The sequence below is a fragment of the Salmo salar genome, chromosome 14 (genome assembly GCF_965601325.2).
Source record: "Salmo salar chromosome 14, fSalSal1, whole genome shotgun sequence".
Classification (NCBI taxonomy): Eukaryota; Metazoa; Chordata; class Actinopteri; order Salmoniformes; family Salmonidae; genus Salmo; species Salmo salar.
In genome coordinates this window covers 40,182,395-40,207,500 of record NC_138304.1, presented here as the reverse complement: position 1 = coordinate 40,207,500, position 25,106 = coordinate 40,182,395, and the positions used below count along the sequence as shown (strand labels likewise).

At 44.4% G+C, this 25,106-nt stretch overlaps 1 protein-coding gene across 1 annotated transcript in view; it reads right to left on the bottom strand.

Moving 5' to 3' along the window:
* Positions 1 to 25,106, bottom strand: part of LOC106569511 (CUGBP Elav-like family member 5) — a 114,179-nt gene that overhangs the window by 27,354 nt on the left and 61,719 nt on the right. The window contains exon 4 of the mRNA XM_014140928.3: positions 16,251 to 16,379. Within this exon, the coding sequence (XP_013996403.1) occupies positions 16,251 to 16,379 (129 nt within the window). The remainder of the gene's footprint in view (positions 1 to 16,250; positions 16,380 to 25,106) is intronic.

Here is a 25,106-nt window from a genome sequence, read left to right as displayed (position 1 = left end):
ATTCTGCCCACGTATATGTTCTATTGGATTGAGGTCAGGGCCTTGTTATGGTCACTCCAATACCTTGACTTTGTTGTCCTTATTAAAACTTTTAGCCATAACATTGGAATTATGCTTGGGGTCATTGTCCATTTGGAAGACCCATTTGCGACCAAGCTTTAACTACCTGACTGATGTCTTGAGATGTTGCTTCAATATATACACATCATTTTCCTCCCTTATGATGCCATCTATTTTGTGAAGTGCACCAGTCCCTCCTGCAGCAAAGCAGCCCCACAACATTATGCTGCCACCCCTGTGCTTCACGGTTCTTCGTCTTGCAAGCGTACCCCTTTTTCCTCCAAACATAACGATGGTCATTATGGCCAAACAGTTCTATTTTTGATTCATCACTCCAGAGGACATTTCTTCAAAAAGTATGATCTTTGTCCCCATGTGCAGTTGCAAACCGTAGTCTGGCTTTTCAATTATGGTTTTGAAACAGTGGCTTCTTCCTTGCTGAGCGGCCTTTCAGGCTATGTCGATATAGGACTCGTTTGACTGTGGATATAGATACTTTTGTACCTGTTTCCTCCAGCATCTTCACAATGTCCTTTGCTGTTGTTCTGGGATTGATTTGCACTTTTCACACCAAAGTACGTTCATCTCTAGGAGACAGAACGCATTTCCTTCCTGAGCAGTATGATGGCTGTGTGGTCCCATGGTGTTTTTACTTGTGTACTATTGTTTGTACAGATGAACGTGGTACCTTCAGGTGTTTGGAAATTGCTCCCAAGGATGAACCAGACTTGTGGAAGTCTATAATTTTTTTTCTGAGTTCTTGGCTGATTTCTTTTGATTTTCCCTTGATGTCAAGCAAAGACACTCTGAGTTTGAAGGTAGGCCTTGAAATACATCTACAGGTACACCTCCAATTGACTCAAATGATGTCAATTAGCCCATCAGAAACTTTTAACCATGACATCATTTTCTGGAATTTTCCAAGCTGTTTAACCTCTATGGGCTAGGTGGGACGCAGGCGTCCCACCCGTGGTGCACTCCATCAACAGCAGGTGCATTTCAAGAGCGGCAAATTTGAATCCAAATAAATGTCAAAATTCAAATTTTTCAAACATACAACTATTTTACACCCTTTGAAAGATAAACATCTCCTTAATCTAACCACGTTTTACGATTTCAAAAAGGTTTTACGGCGAAAGCATAAATTTAGAGTATGTTAGGACAGTATATTTACAAGAGTTGTGTGTAATGTTTTGTCAATTCAAAGACAGGGTCACCAAAACCATAAAACCAGCTAAAATGATGCACTAACCTTTTACAATCTCCATCAGATGACACTCCTAGGACATTATGTTAGACAATGCATGCATTTTTAGTTCTATCAAGTTCATATTTATATCCAAAAACAGCGTTTTACTATGGCATTGATGTTGAGGAAATCGTTTCCCTCCAATAACCGGCAGTCAAGTCAGCATCACAAATTAAATAATTAAAATTAGAAAACATTGGTAAAATATTATATTGTCATTTAAAGAATTATAGATTTACATCTCTTGAACGCAATCAACTTGCCAGATGTAAAAATAACCTTACTGGGAAATCACACTTTGCAATAATCTGAGCACTGCGCCCAGAAAAATACGCGTTGCGATACAGACTAGTCGTCATGTTGGGGAGATCTAAAATCGAAAATACTATGTAAATAATCCATTACCTTTGATTCTCTTCATCAGATGTCACTTCCAGGTATCACAGGTCCATAACGAATGTAGTTTTGTTCAAAAAAGCTCATCATTTATGTCCAAAAATCTCCGTCTTGTTAGCACATGATCTAAGCCCGCCGGACTTCACTTCATGAACGAGGGGAAAAAATATATTTACGTTCGTTCAAACATGTCAAACGTTGTATAGCATAAATCATTAGGGCCTTTTTTAACCAGAACATGAATAATATTCAAGGTGGACGAATGCATACTCTTTTATAACGTATTGGAACGAGGGTACCCAACATGAACTCGCGCGCCAGGTGTCTAATGGGCCATCATCGTTCCATGGCTCTTGTTCGGTCAGATCTCCCTCCAGAAGACTCAAAACACTTTGTAAAGGCTGGTGACATCTAGTGGAAGCAATAGGAAGTGCCAAAATATTCCTCAGCCCCTGTGTTTTTCAATGGCATAGGTTTAAAGGTAATACAACACATCAGGTATCCACTTCCTGTCAGAAAATGTCTCAGGGTTTTGCCTGCCAAATGAGTTCTGTTATACTCACAGACACCATTCAAACAGTTTTAGAAACTTTAGAGTGTTTTCTATCCATATATAATAAGTATATGCATATTCTAGTTACTGGGTAGGATTAGTAACCAGATTAAATCGGGTACATTTTTTTTATCCAGCCGTGCAAATACTGCCCCCTAGCCCTAACAGGTTAAAGGCACAGTCAACTTAGTGTATGTAAACTTCTGACCCACTGGAATTGTGATACAGTGAATTTTAAGTGAAATAATCTGTCTGTCTGAAATAATCTGTCTGTAAACAATTGTTGGAAACATTACTTGTGTAATGCTTGTGTCTGTTAGCAATTTGTGTAATTTGTGGAGTGGTTGAAAAACAAGTTGTAATGACTCCAACCTAAGTGTATGTAAACTTCTGACTTCAACTGTATACAGGATACTACCCTCTACAACATAAACTTCACTATGTCACCAGGACATATACAGGATACTACCCTCTACAACATAACCTTCACTATGTCACCAGGACATATACAGGATACTACCCTCTACAACATAACCTTCACTATGTCACCAGGACATATACAGGATACTACCCTCTACAACATAATCTTCACTATGTCACCAGGACATATACAGGATACTACCCTCTACAACATAACCTTCACTATGTCACCAGGACATATACAGGATACTACCCTCTAAAACATAACCTTCACTATGTCACCAGGACATATACAGGATACTACCCTCTACAACATAACCTTCACTATGTCACCAGGACATATACAGGATACTACCCTCTACAACATAACCTTCACTATGTCACCAGGACATATACAGGATACTACCCTCTACAACATAACCTTCACTATGTCACCAGGACATATACAGGATACTACCCTCTACAACATAACCTTCACTATGTCACCAGGACATATACAGGATACTACCCTCTACAACATAACCTTCACTATGTCACCAGGACATATACAGGATACTACCCTCTACAACATAACCTTCACTATGTCACCAGGACATATACAGGATACTACCCTCTACAACATAATCTTCACTATGTCACCAGGACATATACAGGATACTACCCTCTACAACATAACCTTCACTATGTCACCAGGACATATACAGGATACTACCCTCTACAACATAACCTTCACTATGTCACCAGGACATATACAGGATACTACCCTCTACAACATAACCTTCACTCCAAATCAAACCTCAAAACCCACAACCTGATTTTGGACGGAATTACAGAATCACCTGAAAGGCTTACTGTCACGACTTCCGCCGAAGTTGGTCCCTCTCCTTGTTCGGGCGGCGTTCGGCGGTCGACGTCATCGATTTTCTAGTCGCCACCGATCCACGTTTAATTTTCCATTTGTTTTGTCTTCATTGTACACAACTGGTTTCCATTCCATAATATTTGTTCCCTATTTAACCCTCTGGTTTCCCCCTTGGTTTTGTGCGTGTTTGTTCATGTCAAGTTGTCTCGTCTATGTGAACTGGATTATTTGTCTCCTTCGTGGAATATTGTTTTTGAGTAAAGTTACGGTTATTATTCATCTCTGTGTCCAGCGCCTGACTCCGCCTTACCTGCATCACCTAGACATTTGACACTTACAACTACCAAAGATTATTATTCCAACACTATACAGCAAATGCTCTGGAAAACAACAGAAACCTGAAAACACCATCCAACCTGGAACTGAGTGAGTCATGTTTAGTCTGAAGCCATATTTTATTTCCAAAAGCCAAGAAGAAAAATACATTACATTACTTTATAAGGACTGAAGGCTAAATTAAGGCTGCCAAGCTTGATACAACTTCAATTAGCACTGACGTGTCCAGTGAGAGGTGTCAAAGCCCTTTAGCCCAACAATGGCAGGAGAGTCGCACAGTCTACTCCAACCAAATGGAGAGGCCTTAGAAGCTGCCTCCTGCTGTTCAGAGGTCATTAAAACACAGTACCCTGTGTATGTAAAGAATAATAAGGCAAGAAAACATCACAAAATTAAGCTCCTTATGGAAAATCAAGAGACACTTTTTGCTGACTATTATAAAAATGGGAACATCAACAACCTCATCTTCCACACAAACCATCCCCTGGCAGAGTGCTATATTAACCAGACCATCCCCTGGCACAGTGCTATATTAACCAGACCATCCCCTGGCACAGTGCTATATTAACCAGACCATCCCCTGGTACAGTGCTATATTAACCAGACCATCCCCTGGCACAGTGCTATATTAACCAGACCATCCCCTGGCACAGTGCTATATTAACCAGACCATCCCCTGGCATGGCACAGTGCTATATTAACCAGACCATCCCCTGGCATGGCACAGTGCTATATTAACCAGACCATCCCCTGGCATGGTACAGTGCTATATTAACCAGACCATCCCCTGGCATGACACAGTGCTATATTAACCAGACCATCCCCTGGCATGGCACAGTGCTATATTAACCAGACCATCCCCTGGCATGGCACAGTGCTATATTAACCAGACCATCCCCTGGCACAGTGCTATATTAACCAGACCATCCCCTGGTACAGTGCTATATTAACCAGACCATCCCCTGGCACAGTGCTATATTAACCAGACCATCCCCTGGTACAGTGCTATATTAACCAGACCATCCCCTGGCACAGTGCTATATTAACCAGACCATCCCCTGGCATGTCACAGTGCTATATTAACCAGACCATCCCTGGCATGTCACAGTGCTATATTAACCAGACCATCCCCTGGCACAGTGCTATATTAACCAGACCATCCCCTGGCACAGTGCTATATTAACCAGACCATCCCCTGGCACAGTGCTATATTAACCAGACCATCCCCTGGCACAGTGCTATATTAACCAGACCATCCCCTGGCACAGTGCTATATTAACCAGACCATCCCCTGGCACAGTGCTATATTAACCAGACCATCCCCTGGCACAGTGCTATATTAACCAGACCATCCCCTGGCATGGCACAGTGCTATATTAACCAGACCATCCCCTGGCACAGTGCTATATTAACCAGACCATCCCCTGGCACAGTGCTATATTAACCAGACCATCCCCTGGCACAGTGCTATATTAACCAGACCATCCCCTGGCACAGTGCTATATTAACCAGACCATCCCCTGGCACAGTGCTATATTAACCAGACCATCCCCTGGCACAGTGCTATATTAACCAGACCATCCCCTGGCATGGCACAGTGCTATATTAACCAGACCATCCCCTGGCACAGTGCTATATTAACCAGACCATCCCCTGGCACAGTGCTATATTAACCAGACCATCCCCTGGCACAGTGCTATATTAACCAGACCATCCCCTGGCATGGCACAGTGCTATATTAACCAGACCATCCCCTGGCACAGTGCTATATTAACCAGACCATCCCCTGGCACAGTGCTATATTAACCAGACCATCCCCTGGCACAGTGCTATATTAACCAGACCATCCCCTGGCACAGTGCTATATTAACCAGACCATCCCCTGGCACAGTGCTATATTAACCAGACCATCCCCTGGCATGGCACAGTGCTATATTAACCAGACCATCCCCTGGCACAGTGCTATATTAACCAGACCATCCCCTGGCACAGTGCTATATTAACCAGACCATCCCCTTGCACAGTGCTATATTAACCAGACCATCCCCTGGCACAGTGCTATATTAACCAGACCATCCCCTGGCATGGCACAGTGCTATATTAACCAGACCATCCCCTGGTACAGTGTTATATTAACCAGACCATCCCCTGGCACAGTGCTATATTAACCAGACCATCCCCTGGCATGGCACAGTGCTATATTAACCAGACCATCCCCTGGCACAGTGCTATATTAACCAGACCATCCCCTGGCACAGTGCTATATTAACCAGACCATCCCCTGGCACAGTGCTATATTAACCAGACCATCCCCTGGCATGGCACAGTGCTATATTAACCAGACCATCCCCTGGCATGGCACAGTGCTATATTAATCAGACCATCCCCTGGCATGGTACAGTGTTATATTAACCAGACCATCCCCTGGCATGGCACAGTGCTATATTAACCAGACCATCCCCTGGCATGGCACAGTGCTATATTAACCAGACCATCCCCTGGCATGGCACAGTGCTATATTAACCAGACCATCCCCTGGCATGGCACAGTGCTATATTAACCAGACCATCCCCTGGCATGGCACAGTGTTATATTAACCAGACCATCCCCTGGCATGGCACAGTGCTATATTAACCAGACCATCCCCTGGCATGGCACAGTGCTATATTAACCAGACCATCCCCTGGCATGGTACAGTGTTATATTAAGCAGACCATCCCCTGGCATGGTACAGTGCTACATTAACCAGACCATCCCCTGGCATGGCACAGTGCTATATTAACTAGACCATCCCCTGGCATGGCACAGTGCTATATTAACCAGACCATCCCCTGGCATGGCACAGTGCTATATTAACCAGACCATCCCCTGGCATGGCACAGTGCTATATTAACCAGACCATCCCCTGGCATGGCACAGTGCTATATTAACCAGACCATCCCCTGGCATGGCACAGTGTTATATTAACCAGACCATCCCCTGGCATGGCACAGTGCTATATTAACCAGACCATCCCCTGGCATGGCACAGTGTTATATTAACCAGACCATCCCCTGGCATGGCACAGTGCTATATTAACCAGACCATCCCCTGGCATGGCACAGTGCTATATTAGCCCACTACCTCTCTGTTAAGAGAGGTGGTGTTAACGAGGGGTGGAAACTCAGGATACTAGACAATGAGGACTCTGAGTCAGCTAATATGAATCTCTATAAGTCTGGAACAGTAATGGTACAGGGCAACCCCAAACAGTTTCAGCTGGACTTTCACCTAATCAAAGAATTAGCCCAGCAGGAGAAGCTCTCCCTTGAGAAAGATACCCCCACCCCGAGCGGGTCAGACCAGACCTCTTCATTATATAACCCCCCAAGCGGAAAGTCAACCTCCCAGCACAGAGTACTACCCCCTCATTGAAATGAAGGATACATTTACCCAGCTGGAGGTAGGCAGGTGGAGCTGGAACAGCAGGTGATTACACTCCAGTCAGCACAGACCCAGACCCAGACAACAGTCCGGCACAACAACACCCCCTTAACCAGACCCGGAGAGCTTGAGGTGGAGAGAGACATATCTGCACTCTGGACTGTGGTGAGACAACTTCAACAATATAAAAAGCAGGAGCAGGAGAAGAACAGAGCACTAGAGGAGAGGATCAGACTGCTGGAGGAGAGGGTGAGGGGGATGGAGGAGAGGATCAGACTGCTGGAGGAGACGATCAGACTGCTGGAGGAGAGGGTGAGGGGGATGGAGGGAGAGGATCAGACTGCTGGAGGAGAGGGTGAGGGGGATGGAGGGAGAGGATCAGACTGCTGGAGGAGAGAGTGAGGGGGATGGAGGGAGAGGATCAGACTGCTGGAGGAGAGGGTGAAGGGGATGGAGGGAGAGGATCAGACTGCTGGAGGAGAGGGTGAGGGGGATGGAGGGAGAGGATCAGACTGCTGGAGGAGAGGGTGAAGGGGATGGAGGGAGAGGATCAGACTGCTGGAGGAGAGGAAGAGGGGGATGGAGGGAAAGGATCAGACTGCTGGAGGAGAGAGTGAGGGGGATGGAGGGAGAGGATCAGACTGCTGGAGGAGAGGATGAGGGGGATGGAGGGAGAGGATCAGACTGCTGGAGGAGAGGGTGAAGGGGATGGAGGGAGAGGATCAGACTGCTGGAGGAGAGGGTGAGGGGGATGGAGGGAGAGGATCAGACTGCTGGAGGAGAGGGTGAGGGGGATGGAGGAGAGGATCAGACTGCTGGAGGAGAGGATGAGGGGGATGGAGGGAGAGGATCAGACTGCTGGAGGAGAGGATGAGGGGGATGGAGGGAGAGGATCAGACTGCTGGAGGAGAGGATGAGAGGGATGGAGGGAGAGGATCAAACTGCTGGAGGAGAGGGTGAGGGGGATGGTGGAGAGGATCAGACTGCTGGAGGAGAGGCTGAGGGGGATGGCGTGTGATAGAGACCAACCCACTAGAGAGGTGGTCACCTCCGTAGAGATGCCAGCAGAACAGCCCACCTCAGCTCCAGACAAAAGTCTCGACACTACAGCAGAACAGCCCACCCCAGACCCTGACCATAGTGTTAACATCACAGCAGGACAGTCCACACCAGACCCTGACCATAGTGTCGACACCACAGCAGGACAGTCCACCCCAGACCCTGACCACGTCGACATCACAGCAGAACAGTCCACCCCAGACCCTGACCATAGCGTCGACATCACAGCAGAACAGTCCACACCAGACCCTGACCATAGCGTCGACATCACAGCAGAACAGTCCACCCCAGACCCTGACCATAGCGTCGACATCACAGCAGAACAGTCCACACCAGACCCTGACCATAGCGTCGACATCACAGCAGGACAGTCCACACCAGACCCTGACCATAGTGTCGACACCACAGCAGGACAGTCCACCCCAGACCCTGACCACGTCGACATCACAGCAGGACAGTCCACACCAGACCCTGACCATAGTGTTAACATCACAGCAGGACAGTCCACCCCAGACCCTGACCATAGTGTTGACACCACAGCAGGACAGTCCACCCCAGACCCTGACCATAGTGTTGACACCACAGCAGGACAGTCCACACCAGACCCTGACCATAGCGTCGACATCACAGCAGAACAGTCCACCCCAGACCCTGACCATAGTGTTGACATCACAGCAGGACAGTCCACACCAGACCCTGACCATAGCGTCGACATCACAGCAGAACAGTCCACCCCAGACCCTGACCATAGTGTTGACATCACAGCAGGACAGTCCACACCAGACCCTGACCATAGCGTCGACATCACAGCAGAACAGTCCACCCCAGACCCTGACCATAGTGTCGACATCACAGCAGAACAGTCCACACCAGACCCTGACCATAGCATCGACATCACAGCAGAACAGACAAATGAAGAACCCCAAGCCCAGGGGATCTCACCCCCTCTGAGCACCCCCCCTGTCAGCCACCCTAATAGCCCTCCTGACAACCCCCCCATGCCGACTGAGGACATACACAAGACACAGATTGTACTATTTATGGACTCAAATGGTAAATATATACAAGAAAGAAAAATATTTTCCCACACACAGTGTGTCTATACTCTGGTGTCCAAAACACCCAGCGCGCCCTAGACCTTCTATCTGAGGACCAACTAGGGTCACCCAGCCACATAATAATACACACAGGCACAAAATACCTGAGAACACAGCAGGAAAGGGTGGCCACAGCACTGAAGGGAGGGATTGAAAAAGCTTCTTCTACTTTCCCCACGCACAAGTGGTTATTCCACCCTGCTACCACGAAAAGACTTCCACCCTGCTACCATACAGCGGGTAAACGCAAGTATTTCCTGTGACTGTGCCTCAAAACCAAATGTTTTCCTGGCCCACCACTCCACCCTGGACTTGAACAGCCTCTATGACTAGGTCCACCTATACAAGGCAGCAGTGCCCACCTTCGCCCAGACTCTAAATGACATCGCTCTTAAACGCAGCCCCAACACTTCACACAGGAGCAACAGATCAATAGACACCCCGTCCAGACCAGCGAGACACTCTCCCAGACCTGCGGGACCCCCCCCCCCCCCTCCCCCCTCCCCCCTCCGGACCTACACATAGAGGACCCACGCCAAGAGGACCTGCATCCAGACCACAACACCACCGGCCACATACACACCCCCACCCCAACCAATCAACACCCCCCCAAAGTCAACCATGTCCACACACAATTTAGGCCCCCTCAGATCAGACCTATGCCCCTCCTGCCCACCCCATGCCGCCCACTCCTGCAAAGAGGGCCTCAACATGAAAGTCACACATACGGTCAGGCCGTGAGCAGGTAAACAGGCCCAAACCCCACTCTTACACTAGCCCAAGCCAATGGCATGTACCAGATGCTCAGCAGGCTCTGCTCACACTTACTAGTCTGAGGCCAAACCACACGACCAACAACATTGGACACTTTATGGAACACAAAGCCTTCACTATCTCATCCTGGAATATCCAAGGCCAGAGGTCATCTGCCTTTGGCCTAAAGAGCAGGAACCTGGACTTCATCAAAGAAATCGGAAATGCAGACATTGTCATCCTACAAGAAACCTGGTATAGAGGAGGCGGACCCACTGGTTGCCCTCTAGGTTACAGAGAGCTGGTAGTCCCATCCACTAAACTACCAGGTGTGAAACAGGGAAGGGACTCAGGGGTATGCTAATTTGGTATAGAGCAGACCTAACTCACTCCATTAAATTAATCAAAACAGGAACATTTTACATTTATCTAGAAATTCAAAAGGAAATGACCTTAACAGAGAAAAATATCCTCCTGTGTGCGACCTATATCCCCCCACTAGAATCCCCATACTTTAATGAAGACAGCTTCTCCATCCTAGAGGGGGAAATCAATCATTTCCAGGCCCAGGGACATGTACTAGTCTGTGGTGACCTAAATGCCAGAACCAGACAAGAACCTGACACCCTCAGCACACAAGGGGACAAACACCTGCCTGGAGGTGACAGCATTCCCTCCCCCATATGCCCCCCTAGGCACAACTATGACAACAAAATCAACAAAAAATGGGTCACAACTCCTGCAGCTCTGTCGCACGCTGGGTATGTACATAGTCAATGGTAGGCTTCGAGGGGACTACTAGGGTTGAAACACTTATAGCTCATATCTTGGCAGTAGTACTGTAGATTACTTTATCACTGACCTCAACCCAGAGTCTCTCAGAGTGTTCACAGTCAGCCCACTGACACCCCTATCAGATCACAGCAAAATCACAGTCTACTTGAACAGAGCAATACTCAATCATGAGGCATCAAAGCCGAAGGAACTCAGTAATATTAAGAAATGCTATAGATAGAAGGAATGTAGTTTGAAAACCTACCAAAAAACAATTAGGCAACAACAAAATCAATCCCTTTTAGAAACTTCCTGGATAAAACGTTCCACTGTAATAGTGAAGGTGTAAACTTGGCAGTAGAAAATCTTAACAGTATATTTGACCTCTCAGCTTCCCAATCAAATCTAAAATAGAAAACCAAAGACAATAATCAATCAATGACAAATGGTTTGATGAAGAATGCAAAAATCTAAGAAAGAAATTGAGAAACCTGTCCAAACAAAAACATAGAGACTCGGAAAACCTGAGTTTACGCCTTCACTATGGTGAATCACTAAAACAATACAGAAATACACTAAGTAAAAAAAAGGAAATGCACGTCAGAATTCAGCTCAATGTAATTGAAGAATCCATAGACTCTAACCACTTCTCAGAAAATTGGAAAACACTAAACAAAGAACAACACAAAAAAATTATCTATCCAAAATAGAGATGTATGGGTAAACCACTTCTAGAATCTTCTTGGCTCTTTAACAAAGAACAAACAGTAAAAACATATACAAGATGAAATACAAATATTAGAATCAACTATTAAAGACTACCAGAACCCACTGGATTCTCAAATGACCTTGAATGAACTGCAGGACAAAATTAAAACCCTCCAACCTAAAAAGGCCTGTGGTGTTGATGGCATCCTCAATGAAATGATCAAATATACAGACAACAAATTCCAATTGGCTATAATAAAAATCTTTAACCTCACTAGGGTAGGGGGCAGCATTCGGGATTTTGGATGAAAAGCGTGCCCCAAAGTAAACTGCCTGCTACTCAGGTCCAGAAGCTAGGATATGCATATAATTGGTAGATCTGGATAGAAAACACTCTAAAGTTTCCAAAACTGTTAGAATAATGTCTGTGAGTATAAGAGAACTGATATGGCAGGCAAAAATCTGAGGAAAATCCATCCAAGAAGTGCCTTTATTTCGAAATGCCTGTTTTTCCATTGAAAGCCCATCCACCATACAAAGACATGACGCAGTTCACGATCTCTATGCCTTCCACAACATGTGGCCAGTCGTTAGGCATTGTTTCAGGCTTTTACTCTGAAAAATGAGGGAGAAACACCACTTTCAATGAGTGGACAGTGGAAATTTCCAGACATGAAGCCAGCGCATGACCGGGAGCGCACCTTTCTTGTTTCTCCTTTTCTATTGACGAAGCTATTGTCCGGTTGAAATATGATCAATTATTTATGACAAAAACAACTTGAGGATTGATTATAAACATCATTTGACATGTTTCTACGAACCTTTATGGTACTTTTTTGATTTTTCGTCTGTCTTTTGTGACCGCGCTTTGTTCCAATGGATTACTAAACAAAACGCGCTAACAAAACGGAGGTTTTTGGATATAAAGAGGGACTTGATCGAACAAAACTAACATTTATTGGGTAACTGGGAGTTTTGTGAGTGTAACCATATGAAGATCATCAAAGGTAAGTGATTCATTTTATCGCTATTTCTGACTTTTGTTACTTGTCTACTCGGCTGGTTACTGTTTGTAATGATTTGTCTGCTGGGCGCTGTTCTCAGATAATCGCATGGTTTGCTTTTGCCATAAAGTATTTTTGAAATCTAACACCGCGGTTGGATTAACAAGAAGTTAATCTTTAAACTGATGTGTAACACTTGTATGTTTCATGAATTTTATAATGAGTATTTCTGTTTTTGAATTTGGCGCTCTGCAATTTCACTGGATGTTGCCCCCCTAGAGAGGTTAACATCATCCTTAGCTCTGGCATCTTCCCCAATATTTGGAACCAAGGACTGATCACCCCAATCCACATAAGTGGAGACAAAATTGACCCCAATAACTACCATGGGATATGCGTCAACAGCAACCTTGGGAAAATCCTCTGCATTAACAGCAGACTCATACATTTCCTCAGTCAAAACAATGTACTGAGCAAATGTCAAATTGGCTTTTTACCAAATTATCGTACAACAGACCACGTATTCACCCTGCACACCCTAATTGACAAACAAACAAACCATTGATTTCAAAAAAGCCTTCGACTCAATTTGGCATGAGGGTCTGCTATACAATTTGTTTGTGTACATAAAATCCATGTACACAAACAACAAGTGTGCAGTTATAATAGGCAGAAAAAAACACACATTTCTTCCCACAGGGCTGTGGGGTGAGACAGGGATGCAGCTTAAGCCCCACCCTCTTCAACATATATATCAACGAATTGGCGAGGGCACTAGAAAAGTCTGCAGCACCCGGCCTCACCCTACTAGAATCTGAAGTCAAATGTCTACTGTTTGTTGATGATCTGGTGTTTCTGTCACCAACCAAGGAGGGCCTACAGCAGCACCTAGATCTTCTTCACAGATTCTGCCAGACCTGGGCCCTGACAGTAAATCTCAGTAAGACCAAAATAATGGTGTTCCAAAAAAGGTCCAGTCACCAGGACCACAAATACAAATTCCATCTAGACACTGTTGCCCTAGAGCACACAAAAAACTATACCCACCTTAGGCCTAAACATTAGCGCCACAGGTATCTTCCACAAAGCTGTGAACGATCTGAGAGACAAGGCAAGAAGGGCATTCCATGCCATCAAAAGGAACATAAAATTCAACTTACCAATTAGGATCTGTCTAAAAATACTTGAATCAGTTATACAACCCATTGGCCTTTATGTTTGTGAGGTCTGGGGTTCGCTCACCAAGAGTCCCCTAAGCAAGCTGGTCCTGGGGCTCTGTTCACAAACACAAACAGAACCCACAGAGCTTCAGGACAGCAACACAATTAGACCCAACCAAATCATGAGAAAACTAAAAGATAATTACTTGACACATTGGAAAGAATTAACAAAAAAACTGAGCAAACTAGAATGCTATTTGGCCCTAAACAGAGAGTAGACAGTGGCAGAATACTTGACCACTGTGACTGACCCAAACTTAAGGAAAGCTTTGACTATGTACGTACAGACTCAGTGAGCATAGCCTTGCTATTGAGAAAGGCCGCCGTAGGCAGACCTGGCTCTCAAGAGAAAGGTTATGTGCACACTGCCCACAAAATGAGGTGGAAACTGAGCTGCACTTCCTAACCTGCCCAATGTATTACCATATTAGAGACACATATTTCCCTCAGATTATACAGATCCACAAAGAATTCAAAAACAAACCCAATTTTGATAAACTCCCATATCTACTGGGTGAAAAACAGTGTGCCATCCGAGCATCGAGATTTGTGACCTGTTGCCACAAGAAAAGGTCAACCAGTGAAGAACAAAAACCATTGTAACCATCCCTTTTGTACTTTAAGCATTTGTACATCATTACAACACTGTATATATATATATATACATAATATGACATTCGTAGTCTCTTGAATCTTTTGGAACTTCTGTGATCGTAATGTTCACTGTTCATTTTTATTGTTTCTTTCACTTTTGTATATTATCTACTTCACTTGCTTTGGCAATGTTAACATTTGTTTCCCATGCCAATAAAGCCCCTTGAATTGAATTGAATTGGAGTCTGAATATCTGTCTCGCTTTCCTCTCCAAACTCTAATGTAGTATTCACACACTTACCTTTTGACTTTCAGTTGACCACATTTTCTGCGTCTTTGAGCAAGTGTCTCCACACAGACCTGACTAGAAGATTATTTTGAGATTGTGACCAATGTGTGTGTTTATGGATGTGTGTGTGTGTGTGCTCTCATGCGTTGCCTGTCAGGTATTGTCTTCCCTCACTGCAGTACAGTGTGAAATGAGTTCTGTCACTGCAGTGTCAAGCCGATGTGTCAGCTATCACACAGGCGTAACATTGCTCTGACATGGGAGATGCAAGTTTGAGACACTGGGAAAATGTTTGTGAGTGTGTGTGTGTGTGTGTGTGTGTGTGTGTGTGTGTGTGTGTGTGTGTGTGTGTGTGTGTGTGTGTGTGTGTGTGTGTGTGTGTGTGTGTGTGTGTGTGTGTGTGTGTGTGTGTGTGTGTGTGTGTGTGTGTGTGTGTGTGGCAGGAAGAAAAATGTCATTGTGACATGAGAGCGATGGATATGAGAATACAGAAAATTGAATACGTAACACTTACCTGTCTTGGAACACAACAGAAGATGATTCTAGGGATTTTATTTTTTTTATTTTACATCTAGTTTCTCTCCTCTCCTTCTCCTAGTCTCCTTTCCTTCCCTCCACTCATTTAGTTTCTCAGCAAGCGCGTCATCGTTGATATATACAGAGAAAAGTGTCGGCCAGAGAATTGAACCCTGTGATACCCCCATAGACACTGCCAGAGGTCCGGACAACAGGCCCTCCGATTTGACACAATGAACTCTGTCTGAGAAGTAGTTGGTGAACCAGGCGAGGCAATCATTTGAGAAACCAAGGCTGTTGAGTTGATTGAGCTACCAATAAGATTGGGTCAGTAATGTTAGACTGACTACAACATGTTGTTAGAACGAGACCAGTTGGATGAAGAGAAAGCATTTAGTCTTTTTTGCTTATCCAATTGCTTTCAAGCCAACAACCCTAGCTAATGCCAAGGAAACTAGAGTATTCAACCCAACAACCCTAGCTAATGCCATGGAAACTAGAGTATTCAACCCAACAACCCTAGCTAATGCCAAGGAAACTAGAGTATTCAACCCAACAACCCTAGCTAATGCCATGGAAACTAGAGTATTCAACCCAACAACCCTAGCTAATGCCATGGAAACTAGAGTATTCAACCCAACAACCCTAGCTAATGCCAAGGAAACTAGAGTATTCAACCCAACAACCCTAGCTAATGCCATGGAAACTAGAGTATTCAACCCAACAACCCTAGCTAATGCCATGGAAACTAGAGTATTCAACCCAACAACCCTAGCTAATGCCATCGAAACTAGAGTATTCAACCCAACAACCCTAGCTAATGCCATGGAAACTAGAGTATTCAACCCAACAACCCTAGCTAATGCCATGGAAACTACAGTATCCACTACAACTGATGAAGTAATAGAAAGAGTATAAGAAAGAACGGTTCCTATACCTTTGCTGTTTCCGTCAGGACCTCTTAGCACGGTGCACTCCTCGATGGCACCGTAGGGCTCAAAGAGGCGATACACGTCCTCCTCAGTCTGCTGCTTATTCAGCATCCCCACAAACAGCTTCCTGTCCTCTGGAGGGACAACAGGAAGGACAGTATGTTTAGAGTCCCAGCCATACATACTGTAGTCTGTGCTGTATATTATAAGAAGCAGAGGACAGGAAAAAAGGAGAGAATGAAAGGAGACTAGAAGGAAGGAGAGGTGAGAAACTAAATGAGCAGAGGGAAGGAAAGGAGATGTGAGAAGGAAGGAGAGGAGAGAAACTAAATGAGCGGAGGGAAGGAAAGGAGACTGTGAGAAGGAAGGAGAGGAAAGGAGACTAAAAGAAGGAGAGGAGAGAAACTAAGTGGGCGGAGGTAAGGATAGGAGATGTGAGAAGGAAGGAGAGGAGAGAAACTAAATGAGCGGAGGTAAGGAAAGGAGATGTGAGAAGGAAGGAGAGGAGAGAAACTAGATGAGCGGAGGGAAGGAAAGGAGACTGTGAGAAGGAAGGAGAGGAGAGAAACTAAATGAGCGGAGGTAAGGAAAGGAGATGTGAGAAGGAAGGAGAGGAGAGAAACTAGATGAGCGGAGGGAAGGAAAGGAGACTGTGAGAAGGAAGGAGAGGAGAGAAACTAGATGAGCGGAGGGAAGGAAAGGAGACATGCAGTGGGAAAAAAGAGAAGGAGAGAGGGGAGGAAGGAAGGGAGAACGGGAAACTGAAGGGTACAGGGACCCAGTGTATTTGTTTGCTCTATCGCAGCAGCAATAGAGCAAGACTGCTCTCTGTAAAGCTTTATACTGTCACAGGGTTATAGGCTAGAGGGCTGCCTGCCTACCACAGCCTGCGTTGCTATACACACACACACACACACACACACACACACACACACACACACACACACACACACACACACACACACACACACACACACACACACACACACACAGACAATGCAGAGGACTTGGCACATATACATTAATTTACTTTCATATTTATTCAGTGGATACACCCAACATTTCAGCTTATAGCCTTTGTCATGTGCGGGGGTGGCAGACATGTGTGTGTATTTGGTGTGTTGGGGGTCGAAGGGTATTTGTCTCTGGCGAAGGGGGGCGGTGGGGGTTGGTGCGTGCGTCCATGTGTGTGTGTGTGGTAGGAGATGGGGGTTGGAATAGGGGGACATGAAAGAGGAAGCATGCTGCGACGCTGTGCTTTGTGTTTTTCTGATGACTTCAGGGATCCGTGTTATCAGACCCACAGAAAGTGATGGGCTGGCACATTAAAGTTTGAAGTGGGAACAAGCTCACACGCACACACACACGCACACACACACACACACACACACACACACACACACACACACACACACACACACACACACACACACACACACACACACACACACACACACACACACACACACACACACACACACACTAGTGTGACATCTTCCGTCATCTCACTCCTATGCTGCTATCAGCACCCATGCTGATTTCACTGAATTCATAAACCAGACTCTATAGAGAGAAGCATTGACACACACACTGGTTGTGGCAGTGTGTTGCATCAGGAGTGTGAACTGTGAAGCTGACACATACACACCCAGTGTAGTGTTTTGCATCAGTAATGTAAATCACACTGAGGGTCTATGTGATCAGACCAGAGTAGAGAGCTACTGGAGGCAAGTCTCTCACTTGGGCTCCCGAGTGGCGCAGCGGTCTAAGGCACTGCATGTCCGTGCTAGAGGTGTCACTACAGACCCTCTGGTTTGAATCCAGGCTGTATCACAACCGGCCGTGATTGGGAGTCCCATACGGCGGTGCACAATTGACCCAGCGTCGTCCAGGTTTGGCCGGTGTAGGCCGTCATTGTAAATACGAATTTGTTCTTAACTGACTTGCCTAGTTAAATAAAGGTTGAAAAAATAAAATAAAACAACAATTCCTCAACTCTATTACAGATAGGAGGATCAGTCTCTCTGTCTCCTACAAAGATGTCAACTCTATTACAGATAGGAGGATCAGTCTCTCTGTCTCCTACAAAGATGTCAACTCTATTACAGATAGGAGGATCAGTCTCTCTTCCTCTGTCTCTTTCTCTCTCTGTGTATCTTTCTCTCTTCCTCTCTCTGTCTCCACTCTGTCTTTTTCTCTCTCTCTCCCTCCCTCTCTCTCTCTCTCTCCCTCTCTGTCTTTTTCTCTCTCTCCCTACCTCCTCTGTCTATCCCTCTCTCCATCCTCCTCTCTCTCTCTTTTTCTCTCTCCATCCATCTCTCTCCCCCTCTTTCTCTCTCTTTCTCTATCCCCCCTCTCTTTCTCTTTTTCTCTCTCTCCCTCACTCACTCTCTATCCCCCTCTGTCTGTCTTTTTCTCTCTCTCTCCCTCCCTCTCTCTCCATCTATCTCCCTTTCCCTCTCTTTCTTTCTTTCTCTCTCTCTGTCCCCCTCTCTCCCTCTCCCTCCCTTTCTCCCTCTCTTTCTCACTTTGTCTCTTTCTCTATCCCTCTCTCTCTGCCTCCCTCTCCTTCTCTTTCTCTCTCTCTCTCTGTCTCTTTCTCTCTCTCTCCCTCCCTTTCTCGCTCGCTCCCTCCCTCTCTCTCCTTTTTTCTCCTTCTCTCTCTGTCTCCTTCTCTTTCTTTCTCTCTGTCTTTCTCTTTCTCCATCTGTCTCTATTGCTATGAGTAGTAATATTGTTCTGTCCCTGATTTTCTCTCTTTCACTGCATCCCTTTCTCTCTCTATGATAAACATACTGTATGCAGTAAACAGGATACTCTATGATAAACATACTGTATGCAGTAAACAGGATACTCTATGATAAACATACTGTATGCAGTAAACAGGACACTCTACGATAAACATACTGTATGCAGTAAACAGGATACTCTATGATAAACATACTGTATGCAGTAAACAGGATACTCTATGATAACCATACTGTATGCAGTAAACAGAATACTCTACGATAAACATACTGTATGCAGTAAACAGGATACTCTATGATAAACATACTGTATGCAGTAAACAGGACACTCTATGATAAACATACTGTATGCAGTAAACAGGACACTCTACGATAAACATACTGTATGCAGTAAACAGGATACTCTATCATAAACATACTGTATGCAGTAAACAGGATACTCGACGATAAACATACTGTATGCAGTAAACAGGATACTCTATGATAAACATACTGTATGCAGTAAACAGGATACTCTATGATAACCATACTGTATGCAGTAAACAGAATACTCTACGATAAACATACTGTATGCAGTAAACAGGATACTCTATGATAAACATACTGTATGCAGTAAACAGGACACTCTATGATAAACATACTGTATGCAGTAAACAGGACACTCTACGATAAACATACTGTATGCAGTAAACAGGATACTCTATGATAAACATACTGTATGCAGTAAACAGGACACTATGATAAACATACTGTATGCAGTAAACAGGATACTCTATGATAAACATACTGTATGCAGTAAACAGGATACTCTATGATAAACATACTCTATGCAGTAAACAGGACACTATGATAAACATACTGTATGCAGTAAACAGGATACTCTACGATAAACATACTGTATGCAGTAAACAGGATACTCTATGATAAACATACTCTATGCAGTAAACAGGACACTATGATAAACATACTGTATGCAGTAAACAGGATACTCTATGATAAACATACTGTATGCAGTAAACAGGATACTCTACGATAAACATACTGTATGCAGTAAACAGGACACTATGATAAACATACTGTATGCAGTAAACAGGATACTCTACGATAAACATACTGTATGCAGTAAACAGGATACTCTACGATAAACATACTGTATGCAGTAAACAGGATAATATGCCCCTCATCAAACCACTGCAATCATTAGCTGCTTCTCATCAATTCATTTATTAAATGCTTTACAGTAAATCCAGGCCCTTGGGGGTCCGGGCAGTGTGTTTGTGTATGTGTGTGTACGTAAGTGTGTGTGTATCTTTTTGTGTGTTTGTGTATGTTCTCGCCTGCTCTGTCCTAGAAACTAAAAACAGACTGTGAGATGCTCCTCTCCCCCACCAGAGCTCAGAGAGCATCAGACGAGTGTAGAGAACAGGATGAAAGATTCATACGTACAATTCAAGTCAGAATATCCACTCACCCCTCCCTCTATCACCACATTGACACACACACACACACACACACACACACACACACACACACACACACACACACACACACACACACACACACACACACACACACACACACACACACACACACACACACACACACACACACACACACACACACACTTTACCCTCCCCCTCTCCTGCTGACTCCCCGCAAAAGCACAATTCAAGTGAGATCTTCCACTTTCTAGCCCTCCATTCCTCATATTCACCCCCCTTCCATTGCCCTACAAAGCCTCCCCCTTCACACACACACAAACACTGTCGACTCCCACTCTCTCCCCCCAATCTCCTTTTATTCATGTGTGTGGGTGTGTATATACACTTCTGTGTGTGTGCATGTGTTCAAGTGTGCGTGTGTATGTGTGTGTTTTCATCTCCACACCAGGCTTAGGGCCATCTGGTATCAGTGCTGAGGCCAGGGAGAGTAGTCCCTGGTCCAGAGGCCTGGGAGAAACTGATTACCCTGGAGGAGAGAGGGAACCAAACAGGAGCAGAAGAAAAGAGCTTCAAAAGGCCTAACCTCCATGAATCTCTCATCTCTCTCATGTCTCCTACAGCATCTGGATGTGATATTAAGTCTGGAAAAATACTGGAAAACCTTCGGGGAAAACTACTGGAAAAACTAGTGTGATGAGTAATCTTATCGGAACCTCAATTGCATTTTCTTGATTCCTTGCTTCCTCTCTCCTCGCCTCCTCAAAATCCATTGGATGAGGTCAGAGGTCCCTCCCCTCTTATCCAATGGGAATCAAGAGAGGAATCAAGGAAACGCAGTTGAGATACTCCCCTGAGATCTGTCTGAGCAAACGCCTAGGCTTCAGTTCAGTGGGCTAATGCATGCGTTCAGTACAGGTAGGTAAGGCAGTTAGGTACTATCATGTATGACATAGATACTCAGGTACTGATTAATTAAGGAATAGTTTGTGCTAATTCAGAACTAGTGCGTCAATTTCTCTGCTAAGGAAGATCAAGCACAACATCTTAAAATCATTATGAAAAGTAGAAGAAAACATCTGAAGTTTGAGTCGCTTGCAGTGCTTGCGTAGATGTGATATAAGCAACTTAATTCTCACTGCAAATACCATCCTGAACATCCCCATAAATGTCTCCTGGGTTCAAATGTGTTTGGAATGTGTTTGGAGTGTGGGGAACACATCAAAGAGAGATGGGGATGCTGTGTGTGTATGTGTGTGTGCGCTTGCATGTATGGGTGCATGCGTGTGTTTGTGTGTGTGTGTGTCTGTGTGTTTGTGTTGTGGCCGGAGGCTGGTTGCTATCTAAGGGCTGTGGTGTAGCAGTAAACACCTTGCCCTCCATCTCTCTGACGGTGTGGAACCACAGCAGTCTGTCTGCTGCTGCCAGGTATTATCAGAACTGTTGAACTTCTGGGGTAAAATAAGTTCGAAAGTTAAGAAACAAGTTCAAAGTCACTTTGCATTGGTGGAGGACAAGTTGCACATGCAAAACAGATGTATTGGCTATGATAATGGTCGAATCACTTTTATAAGTAGTTCTCTGAATGATCTGAAAATATATGTACACAACCATTTAAGACCATGGAAAACAACCATTTAAGACCATGGAAAACAACCATCTAAGACCATGGAAAACAACCATCTAAGACCATGGAAAACAACCATCTAAGACCATGGAAAACAACCATCTAAGACCATGGAAAACAACCATCTAAGACCATGGAAAACAACCATCTAAGACCATGGAAAACAACCATCTAAGACCATGGAAAACAACCATCTAAGACCATGGAAAACAACCATCTAAGACCATGGAAAACAACCATTTATGACCATGGAAAACAACCATCTAAGACCATGGAAAACAACCATCTTAGACCATGGAAAACAACCATCTATGGCCTGTGTGGTACCGATACAAATCCTGTGGAATTTCCTCTACCCCTTCCATCTGGTGTACTCATATTTTAATGCATTGTAGCACTTTACATACCTCTAATGTTTCGTAACCACCCCCAGCGAATGAATCAAGTACAACTATACTCAATGCAGATACACATCTCATCTCACCATATATCATATGCATGGTGGATGGATGGAGGTGATTTACCTCCCAACAACATCTCAAAATTAAGCCTGGCTTAGCTCAAAGGCTCCACACGGGTGTACACACTCCCTTTAAATTAGATTAGAAAGGTGCAGGGTTAGGAATATATCTGTTCATATGAATATGAATGTCCAGCCTGAGGGGAGAGATAGAGGATACGAAAGTACATGGTGTGTGGCTTTGTGCTTTCCCACACACACACACACACACACACACACTCACCCACATTCAAACAATCACTGAGTGCCCAGAAACTCAGGAATAGGGTAGGCTATAGAACACAGAACAATGTTAATGTGTGACACAGTAAACCAACACATCACACGTGTCTGCTGACGGGAGGACGGCTCATAGTAATGGCTGGAATGGAGCAAATAGAATGTTATCAAACACATGTGTTTGACACCATTGCATTTATTCCATTCCAGCCATTACTATGAGCCATCCTCCTCAATTGAGGTGCAACCATCTGCCTGTTCCACACTGTCACGGGCGTCGTAAGGAGTGGACCAAAATGCAGCGGGTATATTGATCATCTTCTTTACTTTATTAACGAGAAGACACTTTAAACAAAACAAACGATGAAAACAGTCCAGTAAGGTGCACAGACTATACCGGAAACAACCACCCACAAACACAAGTGAAAAACGAACACACTTAAATATGGCCTCCAATTAGAGACAATGACAACCAGCTGCCTCTATTTGGAGGTCATTGAAAAACACAACATAGAAATAGAAAACTAGAATTAACATAGAAATAGAAAATATAGAACATAAATCAAAAATCCCGAAACACACAAAACAAACACCCCCTGCCACGCCCTGACCAAACTACAATAACAAATAACCCCTTTTACTGGTCAGGACGTGACACACACATTGATATCAATGAGTATATGGGCAACTTTGCCTTCAGAAAGTATTCACACCCCTTGACTTTTTCCACCTTTTGTTGTATTACAGCCTGAATTTTAAAAAAAAATTGTGTTACTGGCCTACACACAATACCCCATAATGTCAAAGTGAAATGATGTTTGTTTTAATACTACCTCATCTCTGTACTCCACACTTTCAAATATCTGTAAGGTCCCTCAGTTGAGCAGTGAATTTCAAATACAGATTCAACCACAAAGACCAAGGAGGTTTTTCCAATGCCTCGCAAAGAAGGGCAGATATTGGTAGACGGGTAAAAATAAAAAGCAGACATTAAATATCCCTTTGAGCATGGTGAAGTTATTAATTACACTTTGGATGCTGTATCAATACACCGAGTCACTACAAAGATACAGGCATCCTTCTTAACTCAGAGAGGAAGGACATTTCTCAGGGATTTCACCATGAGGCCAATGGTGACTTTAAAACAATTACAGAGTTTAATGGTTGTGATAAGAGAAAACTGAGGATGGATCAACAACATTGTAGTTACTCCACAATAGTAACCTAACTGACAGAGTGAAAAGAAGGAAGCCTGTACATAATACAAATATTCCCAAACATGCATCCTGTTTGCAATAAGGCACTAAAGTAAAACTGCCAAAAATGTGGCAAAGAAATACACTTGATGTGCTGATTAATACATGTTATGTTTGGGGCAAATCCAACACATCACTACCAGTACCATTTTCAAGCATGGTGGTGGCTGCATCATGTTACGGTATGCTTGTAATCGTTAAGGACTGGGGGGGGGGGGGGGGGTCAGGATAGAAGAGAAACAGAATGTAGCTAAGCGCAGACAAAATCCACCAGACACTGGGAGATGAATGCACCTTTCAGCAAGACGATAACCTAAAACACAAGGCCCCATATACACTGGAGTTGCTTACCAAGATGATATTGAATGTTCCTGAGTGGCCTAGTTACAGTTTTGACTTAAATTGGCTTGAAAATCTATGGCAAGACTTTAAAAAAATCAAATCAAATCAAATTGTATTAGTCACATGCGCCGAATACCACAGGTGTAGACCTTACAATGAAATGCTTACTTATGGGCCCCTAACCAACAATGCAGTTTAAAAAAGAATAAGAAATAAAGAATAAGAAATAAAAGTAACAAGTAATTAAAGAGCAGCAGTAAAATAACAAAAGCGAGGCTATATACAGGGGGTACCGGTACAGAGTCAATGTGCAGGGGCACTGGTTAGTTGAGGTAATATGCACATGTAGGTAGAGTTATTAAAGTGACTATGCATAGATGATAACAACAGAGAGTAGCAGTGGTGTAAAAGAGGGGGAGGGGGGGCAATGCAAATAGTCTGGGTAGCCATTTGATTCGATGTTCAGGAGTCTCATGGCTTGCGGGTAGAAGCTGTTTAGAAGACTCTTGGACCTAGACTTGGCGCTCTGGTACCGCTTGCCATGCGGAAGCAGAGAGAACGGTCTATGACTAGGGTGGTTGGAGTCTTTGACAATTTTTAGGGCTTTCCTCTGACACCGCCTGGTATAGAGGTCCTGGATGGCAGGAAGCTTGGCCCCAGTAATGTACTGGGCCGTTCGCACTACCCTCTGTAGTGCCTTGTGGTTGGAGG